Here is a 27,414-nt window from a genome sequence, read left to right on the forward strand (position 1 = left end):
CTGTCTGTGTTAATCTCATACCCCCGCAGGGGGGTCCTAATCTCTCATATCCCGTTGTGCTATTCTCTTCTTCCCCAGTGCTATCTCTCTACCTCCCGTGTCCAACCGTCTCAGTGCCTTAAGCTTAATTTTACTCCACCTTGTGTCCATTCTTCCAACTCTTCCTTCCCCTTCTCATTGTGTTCCCTTAAATGCCCATTTTGTATTTCTATTATGTCCATTATACCTTATGGTACTATATAAATACCATTTCTTATGTGTTCGAGTTCTTCCTCTCCTCTCCTTCCTCCCCCCCCCCCCCCCAGATGGTCCATCTCCTCCCCAATTCCAAGCGGCACCATATCTTAATATGTTCCATTTCTTGTTTAATTCACGACATTGCTTCCCTCTATTTTCTTATTACAACTAAGCCCGGGAAAAGGTGTGACAATGGTCATTAGGGACCGGTGACAAGTGCCCTCCCTTCATCTGAGACAACAAACTGATTCCACATTGCCCATATTTTTGTATATCGTTCATGTTGCCCTTGTGCCGACAGGATCATATCTTCAAACTTATTTATTTCCTCTACCTTACTCATCCACATGTTAATGGTTGGTGGATTGGGGTCTCGCCATCTTATGGGTATACAAGTTTTTGCCGCATCCAAAAAATGTCGGATAATAGAATGTTTGTATTGTCTACCTGATATCTCCGGTGCATGGAAAAGAAAAAAAATAGGTTCATCAGGTATTATATATTCCGTGAATTTCTGAGATATCTCCCGTATTTGTTTCCAAAATCCCTTAAGTCTGGAGCAGCTCCAAAAAATGTGCAATAGAGTCCCCTTTTCCTCCTGACACCGCCAACATCTATCTGATATTTGGGATGAAATTATATGTAGTCGTGCCGGTGTGTAATACCATCTAGATATCAATTTATAATTTGTCTCCTGTATCCGTGTACAAATAGAGGATTTAAATACAGATTGTAATATATGTTGTAATTGTTTTAATGTAAATTTGTAGTTTAATTCTCTCTCCCAACCAGCAATATAAGGTGGTCTATAATCTAATGATGGAGTGACTATAAGAGAGTAGATTTTTGAGAGTACATGGGATATCGTACCTGTTTGTGTACACATGTCCTCAAAGGTAGTAAGTGGTCTGTCAAATTCCCCAGGGGGGGGTAAGGATTGTAAAAAATGATTCAGTTGGAATGCTTTCCAGTTATCTAGTCCATAGTCCCCTCCTAAAGAGGTCAAGGTAGCCACTGGCGCCCATGCTCCCGATATCAAGAAGTGAGAAACTTGGAAGATCCCCATGTTTATTAATCTACGAAAGGATCTATCCTGATATCCCGGTGCAAACTGTGGGTTCCCCAGGGCTGGCGTTAGTGGGGAGTGTCTTGTAGAGAAAGCTGGATTAAGAAGAAATTTTGCGCATATCCGAATCGTTGTTCCCACTGTCGGGTGACGTGTCATGTCTCGAGGCAAAAAGCCAAGACACCACGGTGCTCTATTCAAGGGTATATCACATTGCGCCTGTTCTATATTGGGCCAAAGTTTGGTCTCCGTGTGGCGACACCAATCTATAAGTCTACTTAAATGTACCGCATGATAATATTTTAATAGATCTGGGACCGCCAGGCCTCCATATTTTTTAGGGAGAGAGAGTAGTTGTTTTTGAAGTCTTGGTCTCCTTTGGGCCCATATAAACTTCAAGAACACTGTCTGTATCTGTCGGAAATAATTAGAAGGTATCGAAATGGGTAGAGCCTGAAGAAGATAGAGAATTTTCGGGAGAATATTCATTTTTAATATATTACAGCGTCCGAACCAGGAACTAAGTCCTGTATGCCATTTACATAGTTGATTGCTTATTTTACTCAAAAGTGGTGGAAAGTTTAATATATACACCTGGGAAGGCTCAGGAGGTAAGAGAGTTCCCAGGTATTTCAAAGCCCGTTCTGTCCACTTTAAGTTAAAATTTGTATGCAATTGTGCTTTAAGGGATTGAGACATCCCTACTCCCATCGCTTCAGACTTACTCAAATTGATCTTCAAATTAGATAATGCACCGTATAAGCGGAATTCCTGAAGTAGATTCGGTAAAGAAATGATGGGATTAGTTAAAGTAAAGAGCATATCGTCAGCATATGCAGAGACTTTCTGTTGTGTGCCCATGATTTTTATGCCACTGATATCAGGGTTGTCTCGAATTGTACAAAGAAAGGGTTCTAAGGTAAGGACAAATAATAAGGGTGATAACGGACAACCCTGCCTTGTACCGTTCGAGATGCCAAATCCTTCAGACAAAACCCCATTTACCTTAACTCGGGCCGATGGGGTTGAATATAGTTGTAATATCCAGTTTCTCATCATATCCCCCACCCCTATATGTCGTAATACCGCGGCCATAAAGTCCCAACTGACCCGATCAAATGCCTTTTCCGCGTCTGTCCCGACGAAAGTGCATGCTTGTTTGGAATCATAGGCTATGTGTAAAAGGTTGAGGGCTTTCACGGTATTATCCCGCGCTTCCCGGGTGGGTACAAAGCCCACCTGATCTAAGTGTATCAGAGAAGGTAAATGGGATTGAAGTCTGGTGGCAAGAATCTTAGAAAATAGTTTCAGATCTACATTAAGTAGTGAGATTGGTCTATAGCTAGGGCACGTTGTAGGGTCCTTCCCTTCCTTTGGGAGCACCGATATATGGGCTCGCAATGTGTCTCTATGGAATGGGGAGTCAGGGCTCAATTTGTTGAACAGATCAGCCATTTGTTGACCGAGGATTGGGAAGAAGGTCTTATAATATTGTAACGGCAGCCCATCTGGCCCTGGTGCTTTTCCGGTTTTAGTGTTATTAATTGCTGTTTGTAACTCCACCAGGGAGATAGTAGCCGATAACTCCTCTTTCACCTCCTCTGGTAGGCTTGGCATTCCTGACTTAGTGAGGTAATTAATCACATCATCTGAGTCAGGGGGCTGCGGAAGCAAGTTGTAAAGTGACGAGTAATATTTCCTAAAGTCTCGTGCTATGTCCTCAGGTCGTTCAGCTTTCTGACCCGTAGGGGATATAAGCTTCGGGACATAAGCCTTGGTTTGCATGTCACGTAAGGTTCGAGCCAACACTTTCCCGCATTTATCACCCGACTCATACATCACCCTTCGGCCTCTTTGTAATGCTGCTTTAGCTTTATATTGTAAAAGATCTACTATTTGTTTACGTATATTATTAAGTTCCTTCAGCAACTCTGCCGTAGGTGCATGTTTATGTCGTGATTCTAAATCATGTAAGGTCTGTAGGAGTAAGGTCGTCTGTTGTGTACGAAGTCTCTTGAGCCGAGCCCCGTGTTTAATAAACACCCCTCTAATTACTGCTTTATGGGCTTCCCATGTCACCCCTGGGCTTATTTCCTCATCTAAATTAGTTTGAAAATAATGTGTAAGTTCTTTCTCCACCTCAGTGGTAACCGCTACCTCTTGGAGAAGGCTCAGATTCAATGACCATGTCTGTGATCTAGTAAGTGGTGTTTCTGTTAAAGTATATGTAAGTGTCAATGGCGCATGATCGGACCATGTAATAGAACCAATAATTACCGACTGTACTGAATGTAATTGTGAATGTGGGATGAGAAAATAATCTATCCGTGAATATGATGCATGTGGGGGGGAGTAAAAAGTATAGTCCCTCTCCCCAGAGTGTAACAAGCGCCATGCATCAATCAAGCGTGCCTTGTGAAGTTGTTTCGCAATTCGCTTTCTGATTCTAGGAGGTAAGGAGGAGGTTCCTGATGACGTATCCTCTGATGGTATCAGGGACATGTTAAGATCTCCTCCGAAGATAAGTTGACCCTCCTGAAATTCTTGGAGTTTATCAAGACATCTCGCCATGAATACGTCTTGTTGTATATTTGGGGCATATACTGAGGCTAAAGTCACCTTAATGTTTCCAATATTTCCTTTCAGAAAAAGGAATCTTCCCTCCGAATCAGCACAGACCTGTGAGCATGACCAAGGTACCTGTCCAGAGATCATTATAGATACGCCTCTGGTTCTACTATTCGAGCTGGTAGAATGATATATCGATGGGTAGAATCTATTTTTAAGTAATGGTGTTTTTACTTCCTTGAAATGAGTTTCCTGTATATAAGCGATATCAATACGTGAGCTTTTTAAGTCCGAGAATAGCATCCGCCTTTTCTCGGGAACATTTAATCCCTTAGCATTTAATGAGCATATTTTAATAGTGTCCATGTTGTGGAAAGGAGAAAAAAAAAAAAAAAAAAAAGGGAGAAAAAAGAAAAAATAGGCGTATAGGCGTCCGGCGGTCCTAGACCAGTACTCGGGCGCAAGCCTTCTGGGGTTAGAGGTTGGAGACTACCGGTGAGGATTTTCCAGTTTCCCCTACCCAACCCACCTTCCCCCTGTTTGGGGGATAAATAGATCATTTTTTTTTTTTTACATATACCCTCCTGTTTTCAGATGCAGAATTTTCATACTTGAATCTTGGCCCGATGAGAAAGGGAAGAGAGAGAAAAAAAAAAAAAAAAAAAAAAAAAAAAAAACCCCAAAGGGAGAGGAGAACGTGACCGAGGGGATCTCTTGCCTGAACTATATTATACATTTCTTCCTTATCTATTTAGCAAGATACCCCCATAAGATCTCGGGGGTCAGTAGGTAGATCCCTCATATAAGACATTTCTCATGTAGAATCATATTGTTGTATATAGTTGAAGACCTTAGTCATCTTAGAGCTAGTCAAACTTCACCTATAAGATACTACAGCTTCCCCTTCTTCCTCCTCCCCCCCCCCAATAAAGGAGACTCCCAAGAAAACAAATGAGCCAACAAAATCTCATCTGCCTTCTAGCACCCTCCTTAGAAGGGGCCAGATCAAACATGTAGTCAGCTCCTTATCTACTAAATCCGTGAAAAGAGAGGAGGGGGGGGCAGGGGGAAAAAAAAAAAAAAAACCCACCCCAAAGGGAGAGGGGACGTGACATAGGGGGTCTCATGCCTAAACTATATTATACCTATCTTCCCTGTCTATTTAACGAGAAACCCCCTTAAGATCTCAGGGGTCAGTAGGTAGATCCCTCATATAGGACATTTCTCATGTAGAATCTTATTGTTGTGTATAGTTGAAGACTTTAGTCATCCTAGAGCTAATCAAACTTCACCTGTAAGACACTACAACTTCCCCTTCTCCCTCCCCCTCCCCCCTTAATAAGTGACCCCTAAAAAAAAATAAACGAGCCAACAAAATCTCATCTGCCTTCTATGCACCTCCATAGAAGGGGCCAGATCTAACCTGTGGTCAGCTCCTTATCTACTAAGTCCGTGAAAGGAGAGGCGGGGGGGGGGGGGGGGGGCAGGGGGGAAAAAAAAAGAGAGAAAAAGAAAAAAAAAAAAAAAAAAAAGGGGGGGGAGATATTTTCTCCTCTTTTCCCTTCCCCCTCCCTCTAAAGGGAAGAGGGAACCTTATAATCCACCATTCCACCTCCCAGATACTCTCATTGGTCTTAAATAATACCCCACACTATTCTCTCAGTTCTCTGGAAAGGATCTGCTATACATTAGAAACTGTAAAAATATAACATTCCGGTAGTGATCTTAAATATCTAATGCTTCCATATCCCACAGATCCCCTATCAGTCCATATAATTGTTATTATTCAATACTACTCAAGTTCTTTAGTTGGTATGTATAAATGTCGTCTCATTATGGAGTGTCGTTTCCTCCTAGACTATATCGTGGGTGTCTTAATCCCACAAAATATTTATACAATAATATAATTGCCAAACAATACCAAATACCCCCTCAAAAAAAAAAAAAAAAAAAAAGGGTTTTTTTTTTCCCCCTTTTTCCCTCCCCTTCCCTCTCCCCTCCCCCTCCCCTCCCCTTTTTTCTTTCCTTTTTTTCCCCCTTTTTAAAAAAAAAAAAATGTAATGTTTTCTTCCTTCTTTCCCCCTCCTCCTTCCCCTCTTTAGTCACTGAGAACTCTCTCTTTTCAGTGCATACCCTTTCTCAAAGGGTTTGGGTGTCCATGGATATTCAATGAAATCTAAATAACAAAAGATGATCTTGCTGAACCAGTTATAGTGCTGCTGATACAAAAAAGTTGAGAAAAAAAAAAGTTGACAGATGTACATTATGACTCACGTGACCCTTCTAGCGTCACGACTTGTAGTTCCCCCTGCAGGCTCTGAGATTGGTTGATAGATCTTCCTCGGTGGGCTTCAACAGACCTCCTGCCTCCTGACTGGGGCAGAATAATCAGCCAGTTTGGGATCTGGATAGGAGTAATCCCTAGACAGGTAAAAAAAGCAGGTAAATCTGCAGGGGACCTAAGAGTGAATGTAGTAGTATTTTTCCGGAAAAAGACCGCTAGGGGGTACCCCCATCGGTATGTATATCCTGCCCGGCGGGCGGCGTCTAGCGCCGGTCGAAGAAGTGCTCTGCGTTGTAATGTAGCTTTAGATAGGTCAGGTAATATTTTAACAACTGCTCCATCAAAATCCACGGCTCCCTTCTCCCATGCTTTACGCAATATGGCTTCTTTTTGGAGAAAATGATGTACTCTACACACCACATCTCGAGGTCTGTCTGGGTTAGTTGATCTAGGGCCCAGAGCTCTGTGTACTCTGTCCAATTCCACTGTTTCTGGGGGGTCTGAGTCTAATATTTTTTGAAAGATGGCTGTCACTGTCTCCCGCAGGTCTTCCCTGCCTGTAGCCTCAGGGATGCCACGGAGTCTCAAGTTGTTCCGGCGGCTCCTATCTTCCAAATCCTCCAGGTGCAGCTGGAGAGAAATGGCTGTATCTACAGTGTCATTGCGGGCATTTTCTAGCGTTGTCACCCGGGTCTCCAGTGCCGTAACAGCCTGCTCCCCCGTACCTATTCTATCAGATATAGCCTGTATCTCAGATCTTACAGTCTGTAGATCTCGGCGATGGGTCTCCTCTATCCGGAGTATTAGTGTCTCTACCTCTGAACGGGTTGGAAGTGCTCTCAGCAGTGTCCGTATCTCTGGATCTATCTGATGAGGCGTAGGGAGGTCAGAGTACCGGGGGGGTGTCACCTGTTGTTGGGGTTCCATTGCTACCGAGTCTGATGGGGTGGTCATCCCAGGTAAGTGTGTTATATTTATTTGTGTCTCGGAACCACTCAGCTTCCCATCCATGTCTTGTGTTTGTAGTCTAGGTCCCCTTACCTCGAGAGCTGAGTCCAAAGCAGCTGTACGTGGTGGGGATCTAAAGTACTGGATAATTGCCTCTGGCTCCCTCTGTGTGCGTGTAGAGGGTCTGTTGCCTCTGACTCCGGATGTGCGGACTGTATTGCGTGCTCCTCGCTTTCTACCACGGGTCATGCCGGAATAGGTATATAAAGAATGGTTGGGTTAGGTGGGATAAGCTACGTCCCCCAAATTCAATTCCACCTCTGTTGTTTTATATTCATATGTCTTTTATCTAAGCTCTGTCGTTTTTATTTATTTGCAGGGTTATAAGTGGGGGAGTCTTGTTCCACAATTTATCTTTAGGCAGTCCAAGGAAAAAAAAAGGGGGTACTTTAACCCCTCTCACCTCCTCCAGACAGTGAAGTCTTGGGGATCTGTTCTCCTCCTCCCGGCTCCTCTCAGATCTCAGGCAGCCACAAACCGGAGCTCGCAGGGTGATCCCCGCGGGTGATCCTTTCTCTCAGCCGCTCACACCGCTCACACCGCCGCCTGCAGGGTGATCCACGCAGCCCTTCTTCCGTGGCCGCCGATAGACGTCAGGCACACACGTCCTCCCGGCGTCTCGGAGCACCTCCTCCCCGCCACGCTCCCGGGCACCCCGATCCGCGTGCCGTCCGAACCTCAGAGTCACCACAGGAGCCAGGTAATGTCAGTCTCTTTCAATGAGATTGAGGGTATAGATACGCTCATACTGGTCGGGTTGGGTAAAACGAGGGAGAGCCTGGAGCTGTTAACCCATCCTCACGCGGCCATCTCCTAGCCACGCCCCCTTCACCTTCCTTTCTATAACACCATTGCACTTTGACCTGCCTTACTATAACACCATTGCACTTTGACCTGCCTTACTATAACACCATTGCACTTTGACCTGCCTTACTATAACACCATTGCACTTTGACCTCCCTTACTATAACACCATTGCACTTTGACCTGCCTTACTATAACACCATTGCACTTTGACCTGCCTTACTATAACACCATTGCACTTTCACCTTCCTTTCTATAACATCATTGCACTTTGACCTCCCTTACTATAACACCATTGCACTTTCACCTTCCTTTCTATAACACCATTGCACTTTCACCTTCCTTTCTATAACATCATTGCACTTTCACCTTCCTTTCTATAACACCATTGCACTTTCACCTTCCTTTCTATAACACCATTGCACTTTCACCTTCCTTTCTATAACACCATTGCACTTTCACCTTCCTTTCTATAACACCATTGCACTTTCACCTTCCTTTCTATAACATCATTGCACTTTCACCTTCCTTTCTATAACACAATTGCACTTTGACCTTCCTTTCTATAACACCATTTCACTTTCACCTTCCTTTCTATAACACCATTGCACTTTGACCTGCCTTACTATAACACAATTGGACCTAACAGTCTCTTGTTTTGCTGCCACCCACCTCGGTACTCTTGAAATATCTCTCTGGGATCTCATCATATGCGACGTCCAGGTGTGTCACCTCATGAGTGTCCTCTGCAGAGTCTGAATTAAATATCTGTAACAAAACACCAAAGTCAATCCCGTAAGATTTTTATTTTTTTAGCAGACAGAATCTTATAGATAGTGATGATTTTAGGAATTTTAAAAGGGTGGAATCACAAACAAGGGGAACGATCCCGACAGATTCACCGATAGTTAAAGTTATCCCCCAGCCAGGACTTTATTTTTCTTTTGGATGGGGTGGGAAAGGGTTGAGACCCTTGTCAGGTTTTTATCACTGTCTGTGTCCGTGCCGCGGAGATCTCCTGTTTTGGTGAACAATTGTCTCTCCTTTCCCGTCACTGGGACACAAATCAGGAATAAAAACCACACTCTAAGCTTCCGGAGTCATCCGAAAACTATTTCAGATAAAACAAATTATTCCTAAAAGATTAGAGTAAGCTGATCTCCAGACAGATGTAGAAGAGACACATTATTGCAGTTCTATATTTAATAATACATTTATTACTTCTTTTTTTTTTTTTTCTTTAAATGCAAGTAGTGTAAGTACCTGAATTTGACTTGCTATCAGCCTCCTGCGGTCCTTGTACAGCAAAGCTTAAACTGGGAGAAGCAGCACAAGAAGCCAATTAGTTATGCTTCTGGGTTCATGTGATAGTTACAAGCATGCTGATAGGAGGAAAGAGCAGAGTGACAGAGGGATGAACCCATCAGTTTGCTGTTTCTCGCCTCACAGATTGGGGGGGCAAGGCTTGTACAGTAAATGTTACTTAACAGCATTAGAGATGTATCAGGTCTCCTTCCTCATAAATCTCAGGACTGGATGGACAGAAAATCACACACACACACACACACACACACACACATACATATATATATATATATATATATATATATATATATATATATATATATATACATACATACACACAGTATATATTTATATATACAGTATATATATATATATATATATATATATATATATATATATATATATATATATAGAGAGAGAGAGAGAGAGATAAATTATAAATTATACAACATTGGTAGGTACACTATATTACCAAAAATATTGGGACGCCTGCCTTTACACACACACATGAACTTTAATGGCATTCCAGTCTTAGGCAGGCCATAGACGATTCGAATTTCGTTCGAAAATCGTAAATGGCAGTGTTATCGAACGATTTTCGTATCGTTAGTGTGGTATGTAAAACGTTCGATTTTCGTACGACAGCAAAAATTCACATATCCAACATGTTGGGTTTTTTACGAAAATCGGCCGAATTTCGTATCATTAGTGGGGGAGTTGTATGATTTCGCCTAACAAAACACAGAACAGTAGGGAGTGTGTCCGGTAGAGATGTGGTTAAAAGGCACAAAAAATAGTGTTTTGTCGTACGATTTTCGGCTCACATTGATGGTACACTCGATGATGTGCACGAGTGCCGCTTTCGTTTATCGAACGATAAATCGTACGAAATTCGAATCGTCTATTGCCTGCTTTAGTCCGTAGGGTTCAATTTTGAGTTGGCCCACCCTTTGCAGCTATAACAGCTTCAACTCTTCTGGGAAGGCTGTCCACAAGGTTTAGGAGTGTGTCTATGGGAATGTTTGACTATTCTTCCAGAAGCACATTTGTGAGGTCAGGGACTGATGTTGGATGAGAAGGCCTGGTTCACAGTCTCTGCTCTAATTGATCTGCACAAAGCAAGGTCCATAAAGACATGGATGAGCGAGTTTGGGGTGGAGGAAGTTTGAAGGTGGGGGTAAAGAATGGCACCATTTTTCATGGTATGTCTCAAATATGGTTAGGAGTAATATGGAACACAGTATGAAAGGTAGAATTAACCTTTAACAGATATCATATAAAGTTCAATTTGTTATTCACCATTGTCATCTCCAGAATGATCTATCACTCTGCTTTCTCCTCCTATCAGAATGCTTTTTGTCAGTGCATGAACTGATTGGCTCCTTGTACTGTTTCTTCCTCTCACACTCCAGCTCTGCTGTACAGGGACTGCAAGAGGCTGATACCAGGACAAATTCAGGTACTTATTACATTGCTTTCATTTGAACAATACATTTAATAGGCTGCATTCTTCTATGTCTTTTATATCTGTCAAAAAAAGAGAGTGAATGTGGGCTTTGCACAAACATCTAAAAGGAACCCGACTTACACTTTCATTGTCACCGCAGTCATCAGAATATCTTGTCTCAATGTGGATGGAGAATTTTGGGAGGAAGGAGCACTGCATTGTGGGAAAAAATATTTATGTTAGAAGCCATGGCATAACATGGGACACCCACATCAAAAAATACAAATTTGCAAAGTTGTAATAAAACTTGCAGTTCTTTGTCTCATACATAGCTCCCTGATTTTCGAGGGACTGTCCCTGATTTGGAACAAAGTCCCTCTGTCCCTCTTTCCTCATCATTTGTCCCTCATTTTGATCTGTTCTATATAGTTGTATGTAATATACACTTTTTATCTGTCAGAAAATGTTTCCCAGAGTTAAACCTTTCATCCAATTTCTAAATTTCTGCATTTGTAAATGTCAAAAAACAGTATAAAGGAATAGTAGTGGTTAAAAAAAAAAGTACTTGTAGGTTTACCTAATCATTTTTTTTGTATAATTTTCCTTTAAGGGGGTGTGGCAGGGGGCGTGTCCTATGCATACATACTTTTGCTAATAGGTGTCCCTCAGTCCCGTCTCAAAAAGTTGGGAGGTATGCTAATATGATCATTTCCTACTATAATAAGTGCCATCTAGTGGCCATAATGTGGTGTTTCCCTTAAATACCTCAATCAGAAAAATACCACATTATGACCACTAGACCACTCGTCTCATCTGATCACCTTAAACGCACCTTGAAGATTCTGAGGTCACATGGAAAAAGGTGTTATGGTCAGATGAGATTAAATTTTAATTATTTAGCCTCAACATCAAATGAAATGTCTGGCTGAAATCCAATACAGCTCAAAATCCATATAACACCATTCCTGCAGTAAAGCATGAAGGTGGTAATATCCTGTTATGGGGGTGGTAATATCCTGTTATGGAGGCGGTAATATCCTGTTATGGAGGTGGTAATATCCTGTTATGGGGGTGGTAATATCCTGTTATGGGGGTGGTAATATCCAGTTATAGGAGTGGTAATATCCTGTTATGGGGGTGGTAATATCCTGGTATGGGGGTGGTAATATCCTGTTAAGGGGGTGGTAATATCCTGTTATGGGGGTGGTAATATCCTGTTATGGGGGTGGTAATATCCAGTTATAGGGGTGGTAATATCCTGTTATGGGGGTGGTAATATCCTGTTATGAAGGTGGTAGTATCCTGTTATGGGGGTGTAATATCCAATTATAGGGGTGGTAATATCCTGTTATGGGGGTGGTAATATCCTGTTATTGGGGTGGTAATATCCTGTTATGGGGGTGGTAGTATCCTGTCATGGAGGTGGTAAGATCCTGTTATCGGGGTGGTAATATCCTGTTATTGGGGTGGTAATATCCTGTTATGGGGTGGTAATATCCTGTTATCGGGGTGGTAATATCCTGTTATGGGGTGGTAATATCCTGTTATGGGGGTGGTAATATCCTGTTATGGAGGTGGTAATATCCTGTTTTGGGGGTGGTAATATCCTGTTATGGGGGTAGTGATATCCTGTTATGGGGGTGGTGATATCCTGTTATGGGGGTGGTAATATCCTGTTATGGGGACAGTAATATCCTGTTATGGAGGTAGTAATATCCTGTTATGGGGGTGGTAATATCCTGTTATGGGGGTGGTAATATCCTGTTATGGAGGTGGTAATATCCTGTTATGGGGTGGTAATATCCTGTTATGGGGTGGTAATATCCTGTTATAGAGGTGGTAATATCCTGTTATGGGGGTGGTAATATCCTGTTATGGGGTGGTAATATCCTGTTATGGGGGTGGTAATATCCTGTTATGGGGGTGGTAATATCCGGTTATGGGGGTGGTAATATCCTGTTATGGGGGTGGTAATATCCTGTTATGGGGGTGGTAATATCCTGTTATGGAGGTGGTAATATCCTAGTATGGGGGTGGTAATATCCTAGTATGGGGGTGGTAATATCCCGCTATGGAGGTGGTAATATCCTGTTATGGGGGTGGCAATATCCTGCTATGGGGGTGGTAATATCCTGTTATGGGGTGGTAATATCCTGTCATGGAGGTAGTAATATCCTGTTATGGGGGTGGTAATATCCTGTTATGGGGTGGTAATATCCTGTTATGGGGGTGGTAATATCCTGTTATGGGGGTGGTAATATCCTGTTATGGGGTGGTAATATCCTGTTATGGGGTGGTAATATCCTGTTATGGGGGTGTTTCTCTGTAGCAGGGACTGTAGGACTTGTCAGGATAGAAGGAAAAATATATGGGGCAAAATACCATCAAATTATTGAGGAAAATCTGCTGCCCTCTGCCAAAAAGTTGTCAATGAGAAGAAGGTTTACCTTCCAACATGACAATGACCCAAAGCACACAGCAACAATGAGCACACAGTGGTTGGATGAGAAAAGGATGAATATCTTTGCATGGCCTAGTTAGAGCCCAGACTTAAACCCCATTGAAAATCTGTGGAATGACTTGAAGACTGCAGTCCACAAACAGTCTCCATCAAATGTAACTGAACTTGAGAAGTTCTGCAAAGAAGAGCGGGCAAATATTGCAAAGTGTAGATGTGCAAAGTTAGTAGAGACAAATCCCAACAGACTAAAGACTGGAATTAAAGCAAAAGGTGGTTCAACAAAATGCTGATTTATGGGGGGGGGGGGGTGATCTTTTTCCAACTCAGTGATTCTGTTTTTGATATTTTTTTCTGACATGTTGGTGTTAAATCTTTTACTTGGATGTTCTAAGTTGCTGAGTAAATACAGCTGGATAAAACAAAAACTGTGTCTGTCTTCATTTCAGGCGGCAAGGCAACAATATATAATTATTGTAAAGGGGGTGATTCTTTTCTATACTCACTGTGTATATTTTATTGCAGGAAGCTGAAATTGCATATACTGTATAACAGACAATATATATATAGTATCTATATATCTGTATTTAGGTTGCAAAATGATATGATAACATTTTCATTGAATTGGTCTTTCTGATGGTTTTATTATCTATTTGGTTTTGAAATTCTGAGCAATAAGGACACTTACTGTGTATTCTGAGGAGCCATGACGTTCCATGTGAAGAGGAGGAGGGTGGACAGAGAGAGACCGATGTGTAGCAGGATGGCCAGTATAGGAGTATTCAACATGGAGGGATGGAGAGTTCAGGCAGAGGTAAGGGCAGGAGATAAAAATTAGAGACAAGACATGCTGTTAGTGAGTTATATCTGTAATAATAAAAGTGCAAATAACAGTTCATTGTGACTTGTGAAAATCTTGTAACATATAATGCGTTTATGAAGGTAAGATATAATGACTAGTCACAGGGCTGTCCTACTTTCTGTACAATATGAGGGGTTTTCACCATCTCTGTGCTGAGTTCCTGGGTCTGTACACCTGCTGTGCCCATTGTGGGGGGTTTACACCATCCCTGTGCTGAGTTCCTGGGTCTGTACACCTGCTGTGCCCATTGTGGGGGGTTTACACCATCCCTGTGCTGACTTCCAAGGTCTGTACACCTGCTGTGCCCATTATGAGGGGTTCCCACCATCCCTGTGCTGAATTCTTGGGTTTGTAAACCTACTGTGCCCATCATGAGTGGTTCCTACCATCCCTGTGCCAAGTTCCCAGGTCTGTACACCTGCTGTGCCCATTCTGAGGGATTCCCACCATCCCTGAACTGAGTTCCCAGGTCTGTATACTTGCAGTGCCCGTTATGAGGGGTTCCCATGATCCCTGTGCTGAGTTACTGGGTCTATACACCTGCAGTGCCCATTATGAGGGTTTTCCTCTATCCATGTGCTGAGTTCTTGGGTCTGTACGCCTGCTGTGCCCATCATGAGGGGTTCCTACCATCCCTGTGCTGAGTTCCCAGGTCTGTACACCTGCTGTGCCAATTATGAGGGGTTCCCATCATCCCTGTGCATAGTTCCTGGGTGTGAACACCTGCTGTGCCCATTATGAGGGGTTCTCACCATCCCTGTGCTGAGTTCCTGGGTGTGAACAGCTGCTGTGCCCATTACGATGGGCTCCCATCATCTCTGTACTGAGTTTCCTGGTCTGCACACCTGCTATGCCCACTATTGGGGTTTCCCACCATCTCCGTGATAAATTTCCAGGTCTGCACACCGGCTATGCCCATTATGAGGTTCTCCCATTTACTTTCTAGTGAACTTCTTTCAGCACAGCTAAATGTTGAAATAGCGCAATGTGTAAAAAGGAGACTGTAGAGCCACCTGCTGGCTGGCCAGAACTCGGCAATGTTTGCAATATAAAAAGAAGTGCAATATTTTAATTTTTAGATTTTAATATTTTTCATTCCTGACTATATAGGGGCTTATAGAGAAGGTCCTGACTGCATCTTCTCTATAAGCCCCACAATATGGCAGACATTGATGAGACCTACCTGTCACGGTGTAGGGGTAATAATTCCAGGCCTTCTCACAGACATAAAATATCCGGGGAACCACCGCCCGGGCCCATCCAGGTAGCTTGCTGCAAAAGAGATGGATAAGGTTAGAGTGTGAGAGATGGGGGGGGGGGGGGGGGGTCATTGTTCTATGCCAGGCAAACATGGCTATAGGAAGGAAGAGTTTCTTAACTGCTGAAATCTTGAGACACATTAAAAAACCTCATTAGAAATGTAAAGTTTAAAAAGCACTACATTTAAACTGGACCCGAGGCAACTATAAAAGACAGAAAACAAATGCAGCTCTGTAATCATGAATACATCATTCAATTAATTAAAAGTATCTGAAAGTGTTTTGGTGTCAGTGCTCCCTGTACAGCAAGGCTGGAGTCTGGGAGGAAGGAGCAGCGCAAGGAGCCAAATGTGCTGACAAGAAGCATGGTGATAGGAGGAGAGAGCAGAGTGACAGAGATGAGCTCATCACTGTGTTGCTTCTCCTTTCACTGTCCAATCACAGGCTGGATGATCTGAACTCAGAGGAAGTGGGTTAATGGATGTTGGTGATCAGACTGAGGACATCTAGTGGCATAAAAAAATACTGCAGGAAAAGCTGGGCACGTCCGGGGTGACCTAAGCTCAGAGGAAATGGATTGAATGATGCTGGCTATCAGACTGAGGATGTCTAGTGGCAGAAAAAATACTCCAGGAAAAGCTTTAAATCAATGCTGAATATTGCAGCAAGGGCTGGGGGCTCATCCGGGATGACCTAGGCTCAGAGGAAACAGGTTGAATGATGCTGCCAATCAGACTGAGGACATCTAGTGGTAGAAAAAATACTGCAGGAAAAGCTGGGCACGTCCGGGGTGACCTAAGCTCAGAGGAAATGGATTGAATGATGCTGGCTATCAGACTGAGGACGTCTAGTGGCAGAAAAAATACTCCAGGAAAAGCTTTAAATCAATGCTGAATATTGCAGCAAGGGCTGGGGGCTCATCCGGGATGACCTAGGCTCAGAGGAAACAGGTTGAATGATGCTGCCAATCAGACTGAGGACATCTAGTGGTAGAAAAAATACTGCAGGAAAAGCTGGGCACGTCCGGGATGACCTAAGCTCAGAGGAAATGGATTGAATGATGCTGGCCATCAGACTGAGGACATCTAGTGGCAGAAAAAATACTCCAGGAAAAGCTGTAAATCAATGCTGAATATTGCAGCATGGGTTGGGGCTCATCTGAGATGACCTAAGCTCAGAGGAAACAGGTTGAATGATGCTGCCAATCAGACTGAGGACATCTAGTGGTAGAAAAAATACTGCAGAGAAATCTCCAGATCAAAGCTGAGTACTGCCGCATGGGCTGGGGCCTCATCTGCCATGTCCTGAGCTCAGAAGAAGTGGGTTGAATGATGCTGGCAATCAAACTGAGGACATCTAGTGGCAGAAAAAATACTGTACAGGTAAACTCGAGATTAAAGCTGAATATTGCAGCACAAGCTGGGGTAGGTCTGGGATGACCTGAGCTCAGAGGAAATGGATTGAATGATGCTGGCCATCAGACTAAGGACATCTAGTGGCAGAAAAAATACTGCAGGAAAAGCTCTAAATTGATGCTGAATGATGCAGCATGGGCTGGGGGCTCATCTGAGATGACCTAAACTCAGAGAAAGCAGGTTGAATGATGTTGCCAATCAGACTGAGGACATCTAGTGGTAGAAAAAATACTGCAGAGAAATCCCCAGATCAAAGCTGAGTACTGCCGCATGGGCTTGGGGCTCATCTGCCATGTCCTGAGCTCAGAAGAAGTGGGTTGAATGATGTTGCCAATCAGACTGAGGACATCTAGTGGCAGAAAAAATACTGCAAAGGTAAACTCCAGATTAAAGCTGAATATTGCAGCACAGGCCAGGGGAGCATCTAAGGGTGACCTGAGTTTGGAGGAAGTACAGTAGATCGAATAATACTGCCAATTAAGACTTGGGATATCTAGTGGCAGCAAAAAAGATTGCTGAAAAATGTCTAAATCGATGCTGAATATTTCAACATAGGCTGGGGCATGTGCAGGATGACCTGAGCTCAGAGGAAGTGGGTTGAATGATGCTGGCAACCTGACTGAGGACATCTAGTGGCAGAAAAAATACTGCACAGGTAAACTCCAGATTAAAGCTGAATATTGCAGCACAAGCTGGGGTACATCTGGGATGACCTGAGCTCAGAGGAAATGGATTGAATGATGCTGGCCATCAGACTGAGGACATCTAGTGGCAGAAAACAAATACTGCAGGAAAAGCTCTAAATCGATGCTGAATAATGCAGCATAGGCTGGGGGCTCATCCGGGATGACCTAAGCTCACAGGAAGCAGGTTGAATGATGCTGCCAATCAGACTGAGGACATCTAGTGGCAGCAAAAAAAGAAGTGGGTTAAATGATGCTGTCAATCAGACTGAGGACATCTAGTGGCAGCAAAAAAATACTGTAGAGGGAATTTCTACATTGAAGCTGAATATTGCAGCAAAAGCTGGTTTTGTTATATATTTTTTTAATTGGGTTATTTTTTTTTTCTATTGGGCTATTTTGTTCTTCTTGCTGAAGTTCTGCTCTGATGTCCATGAGTACGCAGACCTCCTGCAAACCAGGAACTCATAGCTGCAAATCTCTATGATTCAGGTATCATTTCTGCTGGAGGCACATGACATAATGGCAAAGATCTGGTAAGAGCCCATTGTTAACACGTCTGTGTTTTTCCTGGACTGAGTGTGGCACGTGATTCGGAAACACTCTGTTACACAAGCCGTAGTTGTTTATGCGGAAAAATCGATAAAAATTGATTTAAAAATGTGACATATAACACCGCCTAACCGCTATAATGGATTCTCGGTATCATTTTCAACACTATCTCAGCGTGAGGTCCAATACTAAGAAAATCCTGCCTGGCAGTTTTATTCCCTAACAAGGCCCACTCCCAGCTGAGACGTAACGTCTTGTGAACAACGTCCTGTACCTTTAAATCGATCGGTGCTGGAAGCCAGATCGAAGTGTTCTAGAACATTAGGACACATTGAAGAAATCACTTTTTGGGCTTGTTGGCATACTAAAGCAGTGGTTATGCCTGTTGCAGTAATGCAGGTTACCTTGTACAGGGGTTATGCATCGTGCTGCAGTCTTGAACCTAGTCAAAGAATGCACCTTGTGTTGGAAAATGCGGCAAAATGCGCCAACCTGCTCAGCGTTACCAAACCTTTATGTGGCAACTTTCTTTTTAACCCCTTCTTAGTGGCCATATGTATATAGAGTAGGGATCGAGCGATTATCGGCAGAGTCGATATATCGAGGGCCGATATGCACTTTCCCCGATATATCGGAATCGGCCCCGGATATTTACTGTTACCGATATTACCAATATTTTGGTAAAGTGCTTGTACCAGAGTGATGCCTGCAGCTAGAGGCATCACCCCGGTACCGGCGTCCATAGCCGACAGTCGGCTGTCTTGAAATGACAACCGATGTGGCTGAGAAGCCGCTCGTCTGTCATTACAAGGAGCGGGAGGGGACGTCCCCCCCCCCCACCGCTTTCCGCGGCTCGCAGCAACCAGCCTGCATGGCCGCCGAAGACACGATCAAAGCCGCATTCGTCTCTGATCTGGTCTCCGTGTAAAAACCCGGAAGTGATGTCATGAGTGACATCACTTCCGAGTACTGTCTGGCGCCAGATTAAAAAAAATGACAGCATTCAAAACAGCCAAACAGAGGAGGGGTTTGGGGTCTTTTAGACCCCCAGATCCCTCCACAAGAGTACCTGGTAAAAAAAAAAAAAAAATGTTTTTTTAAATGTACGAAAATGCAATGTGATGCTGCCACCGCCATGTTTCACAGTGGGGATGGTGTGTTCAGGGTGATGTGCAGTGTTTGTTTTCTGCCACAAATAGCATTTTGCTTTTAGGGCTATAAATTTTAATTGGTTTCATCTGACCAGAGCACCTTCTTCCACATGTTTGCCGTCCTCCACATGGGTTCTCATAAACTGCAAGCGGGACTTCTTATGACTTCCTTTCAATAATGTCTTTCTTCTTACCACTCTTCCATAAAGACCAGATTTGTGGAGCGCACGACTAATAGTTGTCCTGTGGACAGATTCTCCCACCTGAGCTGTGGATCTCTCCAGTTCCTCCAGAGTTACCATGGATCTCTGGGCTGCTTCTCTGATGAATGCTCTCCTTGCCGGGCCGGTCAGTTTAGGTGGACGGCATGTCTTGGTAGGTTTGCAGTTGTGCCATACTCTTTCCATTTTCAGATGATGGATTGAACAGTGATCAGTGAGATGTTCAAAGCTTGGGATATTTTTTTCATAATCTAACCCTGCTTTAAATGTCTCCACAACTTCATCCCTGACCTGTCTGGTGTGTTCCTTGGCCTTCATGATGCTTTTTGTTCACTAAGGTTCTCTAACAAACCTCTGAGGGCTTCACAGAACAGCTGTATTTATACTGAGATTATATTACACACGGGTGAACTCTATTTACTAATTAGGTGACTTCTGAAGGCAATTGATTCCATTAGATTTTAGTTAGGGGTATCAGAGTAAAGGGGGCTGAATACAAACGCACTTCACACTTTTCAGGTATTTATTTGTAAAAACTTTTGAAAACCATTTATCATTTTCCTTGTACACCCCTCACATTTTTGTAAATATTTATTTTATCTTTTCATGTGACAACACTGAAGAAATGTCACTTTGCTACAATGTAAAGTAGTGAGTGTACAGCTTGTATAACAGTGTAAATTTGCTGTCCCCTCAAAATAACTCAACACACAGCCATTAAACCGCTGGCAATAAAAGTGAGTACACCCCTAAGTGAAAATGTCCAAATTGGGCATAATTAGCCATTTTCCCTCCCCGGTGTCATGTGACTCGTTAGTGTTATAAGGTCTCAGATGTGATTGGGGAGCAGGTGTGTTATATTTGATGTTCTCGCTCTCACTCTCTCATACTGGTCACTGGAAGTTCAACATGGCACCTCATGGCAAAGAACTCTCAGAGGATCTGAAAAAAAAGAATTGTTCCTCTACATAAAGATGGCCTAGGCTATTAGAAGATTGCCAAGACCCTGAAACTGAGCTGCAGCACGGTGGCCAAGACCATACAGCAGTTTAACAGGACAGGTTCCACTTAGAACAGGCCTTACCATGGTCGACCAGAGAAGTTGAGTGCATGTGCTCAGCGTCATATCCAGAGGTAGTCTTTGGGAAATAGGCGTTTGAGTGCTGCCAGCATTGTTACAGAGGTTGAAGGGGTGGGGGGGTCAGTCTGTCAGTGCTCAGACCATTCGCCGCACACTGCATCAAACTGGTGACAAGCAGACTAAGAACATGGATTACTGGAACCATGTCTAATGAGACCACATGTCTGATGAGACCAAGATAAACTTATTTGGTTCAGATGGTGTCAAGCTTGTGTGCCTATGTTGTTGGCTTGCCATTCAATTTCTTGGTCCTTTTATTTTCTTGTCGTAGTAGCAGGCAGGGGATCTATTGGGTCTTTGAAGGCGGTGCTGGTTAAATAATTGTGGAAAATTGTGAGTTGGGCACATCTGAGGTATGGGTGTCCCTTTCTAGCAATACGGTGGTAACATCGGGGTATTAATTAGGTTGTATCTTGTAGTACGTAGGTAGTTTATTGTCCCTGAGCCGGTGTCGTTGCGGCTGGGGGCCTTTGATTGGATGGCAGGTACAACCGGTTAATCAGAAGTTTAAAGGGCTTCAAACAGCGGCGGCTTCTCCGGCGTCCTCCTCGGTCCTCCCGGCTTCGTCCTCGGTGGCGGTGACTGTCGACTCCTCAGTCCTCCCAGCTTTGTCCTCGGCGGCGACTCACGCTCTCCTTTCCTGTGTCCTCTCTCTGGTGGGAACGGAAGGTGATCGTGACGCCGGGGCGGTGCACCGCCCCCACGCGTCACGTCACCAGGTCCATGTCCTCCTGTGATTGGTCCAGGCTGGAGTCTGGACCAATCACAGCCCGGACATCAGAAAAGTGGGGAGTGTCGGGGCTCATTGCTCTGCGCCCCGATGACCCCCAGAAGAGCACCAATCGGCGCCTCTGCCAGCCGAGGGTGGGGTCAAACCCCCCCCCCCCCATACCCAGCACTAGGTCCAGGGCCCCTAGTGGGCAACAATTTTCAATTTTTTTTTTACTTATTCTTTTTTTTTTCTTCTTTTTTTTTTGGGGGGGGGGGGGGGGCGCCACTGGCTTCAAAGACCTTAGACTGGGCATTGTCTGAGGTTGGTTTATTTGGTATGCATTGACTGTATTATATGCATTGAACTTGTTTTCTTGTGAAAGTTGTATTTAATGGTTTGTAATAAAAAAGGCTGCTATGGCCATTCAACTCCAAATAAAATGTGTCGTCTGGTCATTTTGGAAGGGGGATGAGTCAAGTGTTTAATGTTTTATAGAGAACCGAGCCTCGGCATTCTGCAGATCCCTCAGTCATGTACATTCACATCAGTCCCTGTCCTCACAGAGCTTACAATCTAAAGTCCCTACCTGATATGCAGAAACAGACTAGGGACACTTTATATCAACCTTTTCAACACAGAGGAACCCCTGAAATAAATTTCCCATCTCAGAGAACCCCTGATAAAAATGACTATATCTACATCTCATGATACATTAGTGTGATGGTCAGTGGGAAGAATGATCCTTACACATGTGGTCATTGGGAAGAATTCCACTCTTACAGATAGCTAAAAAGATCAATGGTTTCAGTGGGAAGTTATCTGAGAGGCAGAAACTGCTCATTGCTGAAGGAACCCCTAGCTACCACTGGAGGAGCCCTAGAGTTCCATGGAACCCTGGTTGAGAAACCCTGCTTTATATAGAAGCCAGTTGACCTACCAGCATGTCTTTGGACTGTGGGAGGAAACCGGAGTAAATCCACACAAGCATAGAGAGAACATGCAAACTCCAAAGCTAAAAAACCCAGAAATGGATACCTTTTTTTTTTCTTTTTTAAAAATGGCAGTTATTTTAATAGCATATATTTTATTGGCAGTCATTTTAATGGTAGTTATTTTCAGCTAAAGCCAATAGGATTTGAAAATAACAGTTACACGGCTTAGATAAATATACTTCTCTAGGTGTTTTATTCCTCATGCCTTTAATCTCTAAAACCAGGCAACTCAATACAAGTGTAATAATTCATAAGCCTAACCCCCACACACAGGGCTCTGTTAATAAATAGCCCCGCGATTCAAACGGAAGCTCCATCGCTTTTTACACAGAGTACAGAATGCGCCCTACGCACCTTCAAAAGCAATTTTAAAAAAACATTGATTATTTATGGAAATCCTAACTAAAAAGAAACATTGAAGGTAAATGAAAAGCCATCTAAAGATTCATCTGGCTGGGTTGTCAAAGGGGAAGATTGATCCTTTTCTATTTTTGTGCCCTGACCTGGCTGTGTTAAAGGAAATCAATGGCAAACAATGAAATCCCCCGGGCCCCTCTTTAACGTTTAAGAATGGAGTTGGGAGGCTCGTTCCGAGGAGGTTGTGAATGAGCAATGAGAAGGGAGTAAGATCAGCCAAGATGACTTGTCAGCGAGGACCCACTTACTGTTACTATAAATAGACGGAAAATGGATTCATGAGAGATGGAGGGAGCTATAAATAGACTCGGCGCTGTCGGCGCTCCTTCCCCCCACCCTCACCTCCTACGTGGGTCTGTGACATCCATCTACCTGGATATCGGCGTTACCTTCGTACACCAGGGTCCTCTGGGAGCGATTACCATGGAAGTGTGAGCGCCGCTGGGGCTTGGTGATAGCGCTGCCTGACAGCCAATATTCCCATCACTAATCTGAGGAGCCCATGATAAAACCTGATATAACCATGCCACTATGGACAGACTCTGCTGCGTTCTGAGGATGGAGAAAAACTGCCATAGATGCCATCTACTTCTAAAAATAAATAAATACCAGTTTCCTGGCTGTTAACCACTTCTGGACCGAAAGGATTTGCTGCCTTAATGACCAGGCCATTTTTTGCGATTCGGCACTGCGTTAATATAACAGACAGTTGCGTGGTTGTGCGACGCTGTACCCAAATAAAATTTCCGTCCTTTTTTCCCCACAAATAGAACTTTCTTTTGGTGGTATTTGATCACCTGTGCATTTTTTATTTTTTGCGCTATAAACAAAGAGCGACAATTCTGAAAAAAAAAAAAAACAATATTTTTCACATTCTGCTATATGACATTCCGCAAAAAAATATTAAAAATCAAAATGTTTTAACATTTTAGGCCAATTTGTTTTCTGCTACATATTAAGCGTATTTTGATTGGTTTGCGCAAAAGTTATCGTGTCTACTAACTACGGGAAAGATTTATGTAATTTTTATTGTTTTTTTTTTTTTTTTACTAGATCGGACCCCTGACTGACATTTTTGACACTTTTAGGGGAACCAGTGACATTACTACAGTAATCAGTGCTATACATATGCACTGTTACTGTAAAAATGACACTGGCAGGGAAGGGGTTAACACTGTAAGTGATCAAGGGGTTAAATGTGTACCTAGGGGCGTGTTGCTAACTGTACAGGGGTGGGGCTTGTGAAATGGTCACAGAGACCTGTGATCCTACATAGAAGGATCACAGGAGCTCTGTGATCATTCCAGGGAGAAGAACGGTCGGCTGTGTTTACAATAGCTGATCGTTCTTCTCTCTCAGCGGGGAGCGATCGCGGGTGGCAGACGGCAATCCGAGCCCTGTGCATCGGAGTCCCCGCTAATAAGTGGGGGCAGGAGCGCGCCGGCGGCGGCACGTGCTTGCCCCCTAGCTGCAGGTGCGCAGCCGACGTAGATCTACATCGATTCGCGCAGGGGGGGCTGCCTGCCACAGTAAAACTGCGGCGGTCGGTCCGGAAGCGATTCATCTGATCCCAGAGCCTAAAGGCCCACTCAGACCTCGGTGTCCTGGATCATTGTGTTAACGAACATGTATTATCGCAATTATTTTTCTTTTTTTAAATGTCAAAAAGGCATTGTGTTAAGACAGCCCACTCAAAAATACACTATATTACCAAAAGTATTGGGTCGCCTGCCTTTACACGCACATGAAGATTAATGGCTTTCCAGTCTTAGTCCGTAGGGTTCAATATTGAGTTGGCCCACCCTTTGCAGCTATAACAGCTTCAACTCTTCTTGGAAGGCTGTCCACAAGGTTTAGGAGTGTGTTTATGGGAATGTTTGACCATTCTTCTAGAAGGGCATTTGTGAGGTCAGGCACTGATGTTGGATGAGAAGGCCTGGCTCACAGTCTCATCTTTAATTCATCCCAAATGGTTTCTATCAGGTTGAGGTCAATCAGTCAAGTTCCTCCACCCCATACTCGCTCATCCATGTCTTTATGGACCTTACTTTGTGCACTGATCCAAATCATTTGGTGGAGGGGGGATTATAGTGTGGGGTTGTTTTTCAGGGGTTGGGCGTGGCCCCCTTAGTTCCAGTGAAGTGATCTCTTAAGGCATCAGCATACCAAGACATTTTGGACAATTTCATGCTCCCAACTTTGTGGGAACAGATTGGGGATGGCTCCTTCCTGTTCCAACATGACTGCGCACCAGTGCACAAAGCAAGGTCCTGTGCACTGGTACACTTCTGGAAGAATAGTCATACATTCCCATAGACACACTCCTAAACCTTGTGGAAAGCCTTCCCAGAAGGGTTGAAGCTGTTATAGCTGCAAAGGGTGGGCCAACTCAATATTGAACCCTACAGACTAAGACTGGAATGCCATTTAAGTTCATGTACGTGCAAAGGCAGGCGTCCCAATACTTTTGGTAATATAGTGTACATCAAAACAAAAAAAAATGTATATGCCCCACTTTTGACAACACAGTGCAATGCAGCACACAGTAGTGCATTACCATGTGTTCTAGTGTGCTGCCTACCTTAGGCTAGGCAGTATACACAAAATCACACCTGTTCCTGCAACGCACAAAAAATGTGTACTCCTTTTACACATACAGGCATACCCCGTTTTACGTACACTCACTTTACGTACACTCGCGAGTACGGACACAGCTTGGTCAGCTTGCCTTGGCTTGGCATGGCACTACTCTCGGCTTTTAACATTGGTTTCTATAGGAAATCTTGGTCAGCTTGAGATAGCACTGTTCCGGAACCATAAGTGACAGGGACACCAAACTTAATGAGCACCGAGAGGGGACCCAGGACTACAACATATCCTATTTTTTGGCCAGCCAGCTTGCCTAGGTAATCTACCATATCATAGTCCTGCGTCCCCAAAGTGGAGTTCCACCCTAAAATTATACTTACCTCCATCTTCTCGCTCCGGGTCACCTGAAAAACAAATGGATAATCGCAATTTTTTTTTTCTTTTTTTACTTACCTCGTTTAGAAGAAAATATACTCACCTCTTCCTCCCCTTGGCGGCCACGGCGATTCGTCACTTCCTGGCTTTGCAATGATTCCTGGGAGCTGAACGTCATCGCTCCCAGGAATCAATGCGCCTGCACCGGCCACGACGTCAGTTCCGGTGCAGGCGCTGTCATACCTTGCTAAACAGCTTCTGGGCATGCCCAGAAGCTGTGCAGGGATGACGCTGCGGCAACGGAAGTGACGGTGGGGCCGGTGCAGTGCATCGTGGGACCGAAGAAGACGGAAGAGGACACAGAAGAGCTGGCTTGAAGCTGCCCACACCTGAGATGGCAGCGCTGGAGAACACATTTTCAAGGTAAGTATTTCTTCTTGCAGGTGAGTGCAACCCGGGACAGGTCAGAGGCTAGCCATTGTGGAATGCACTAGCCCTGACTTATTTTATTTAAAAAGACGTTCACTGGGTGGAACTCCGCTTTAACGTCCTCCCCAAGTTTGGTGTCCTTGTCATTTATGCTTTGAGAGCAATGCCATATCAAGCTGACTAAGATTTCCTATAGAGCTAGTGTATTTACATGCATTGAGAAATTAAAAAAGGTATTGCTTCACTTTAAGTACATTTTCGTTTTACATACATGCTCTGGTCCCATTGTGTACTTAAAAGTGGGGTATGCCTGTATGCAATGGTGCCATTAATTCTTGAAGGCACCTGGGGAATCTAGCAACAAATTACCATGCATTTTAGTGTGGCACAATTTACATAAAAAAGTCATGCACGCCTTTTTGTGCGATTTTCACGCAAAGTGAAATCCGAAATCAGCCTATACCCAGTTTTGCAGAGGTTGCGGGAAGCTGTCAAGGGATGGCTTCCTTGCAGGCCCAATCAGCTTCAACGGAGGCATTCCACGTTCCGCCGCTACACATACACAAACGGGCAGGGATTTTCGTGATATCATTGAGCTAATATGGCCCTATGGTTATCTTAGGTAAATGGTTTGAGCTGGAGACCGAACTGGACTCATTTAAAAGTTACTGGTAGTTATTAGTTGGTTTCGCGGGTGGGTGGTGCTGGTCCCCCTCTCTGGAGGTTTGGGCTGCTAACTTACTGGTACAACAGAGCCGTCGCTTCAGCTCAAAAAAAATACTTTAACGGGGAGGCGAGAGCTGAGGTGTCCGGAATAATTCAACGCTTGATGGGAGAATACAGTAATTTATTCAAAGTGTAAAAACGTACAGATCAAGTCAACGCATTTTGGGGAAACTGACTCCCCCTTCTTCAGGACTTTTGGTACGTGCTAACGGAGATGGATGGGCTCTGCGGTGGTACCAGAACTTCTTGAATTGGCAAAATGCTGACTTGTGTTAAGCAGAAGCAACAAGCCTCCCATCAAGAGTTGCATTATTCCGAACCCTGGGCGCTCCTTCCTCCCCATTCAAATATTAGGTAAATTACATTCACCAAATTTGGCCATGTCGCCATTTTAGGTCAATGATGTCACAGGCATCCCGCCTCTTTGTGTATGTGTAGCTGGGGGGGGGGGGGTAATAATGCCCCAGCTGCAGCTGATTGGGCAAGCAGGAACATCCTAATAATTCTGCAAAACCGGATTCATGCCGACTTCAGCTAGAACCAAGCTCATTTCTATTCAAGATGAATGACACTACAACGCACTAATGCATTTAATGTGCATTGCGGTAGCGTGTGCATTACTAGGACACACATTAGTGTGCACAGCGTGTTGCATTCAGGTGTTCAACCCAAAGCTCACACACACATGCCTTTCTGTGCAGCCTCAGCTGCGC

General features: G+C 43.9%; 1 protein-coding gene across 1 annotated transcript in view; it reads right to left on the reverse strand.

Annotated features, from left to right (window-relative positions):
* LOC309559252 (cytoplasmic phosphatidylinositol transfer protein 1-like) overlaps nucleotides 1–27,414 on the reverse strand; it is a 132,250-nt gene that overhangs the window by 16,642 nt on the left and 88,194 nt on the right. Inside the window, exons 4-7 of the mRNA XM_082262473.1 lie at nucleotides 15,223–15,311; nucleotides 13,866–13,873; nucleotides 10,861–10,932; nucleotides 8,640–8,735 (exon numbers count right to left, since the gene is read on the reverse strand). Coding sequence (XP_082118599.1) covers nucleotides 8,640–8,735; nucleotides 10,861–10,932; nucleotides 13,866–13,873; nucleotides 15,223–15,311 — 265 coding nt within the window. The remainder of the gene's footprint in view (nucleotides 1–8,639; nucleotides 8,736–10,860; nucleotides 10,933–13,865; nucleotides 13,874–15,222; nucleotides 15,312–27,414) is intronic.

Source organism: Pelophylax lessonae (genome assembly GCF_965119305.1).
Source record: "Pelophylax lessonae genome assembly, chromosome: 6".
Classification (NCBI taxonomy): domain Eukaryota; kingdom Metazoa; phylum Chordata; class Amphibia; order Anura; family Ranidae; genus Pelophylax; species Pelophylax lessonae.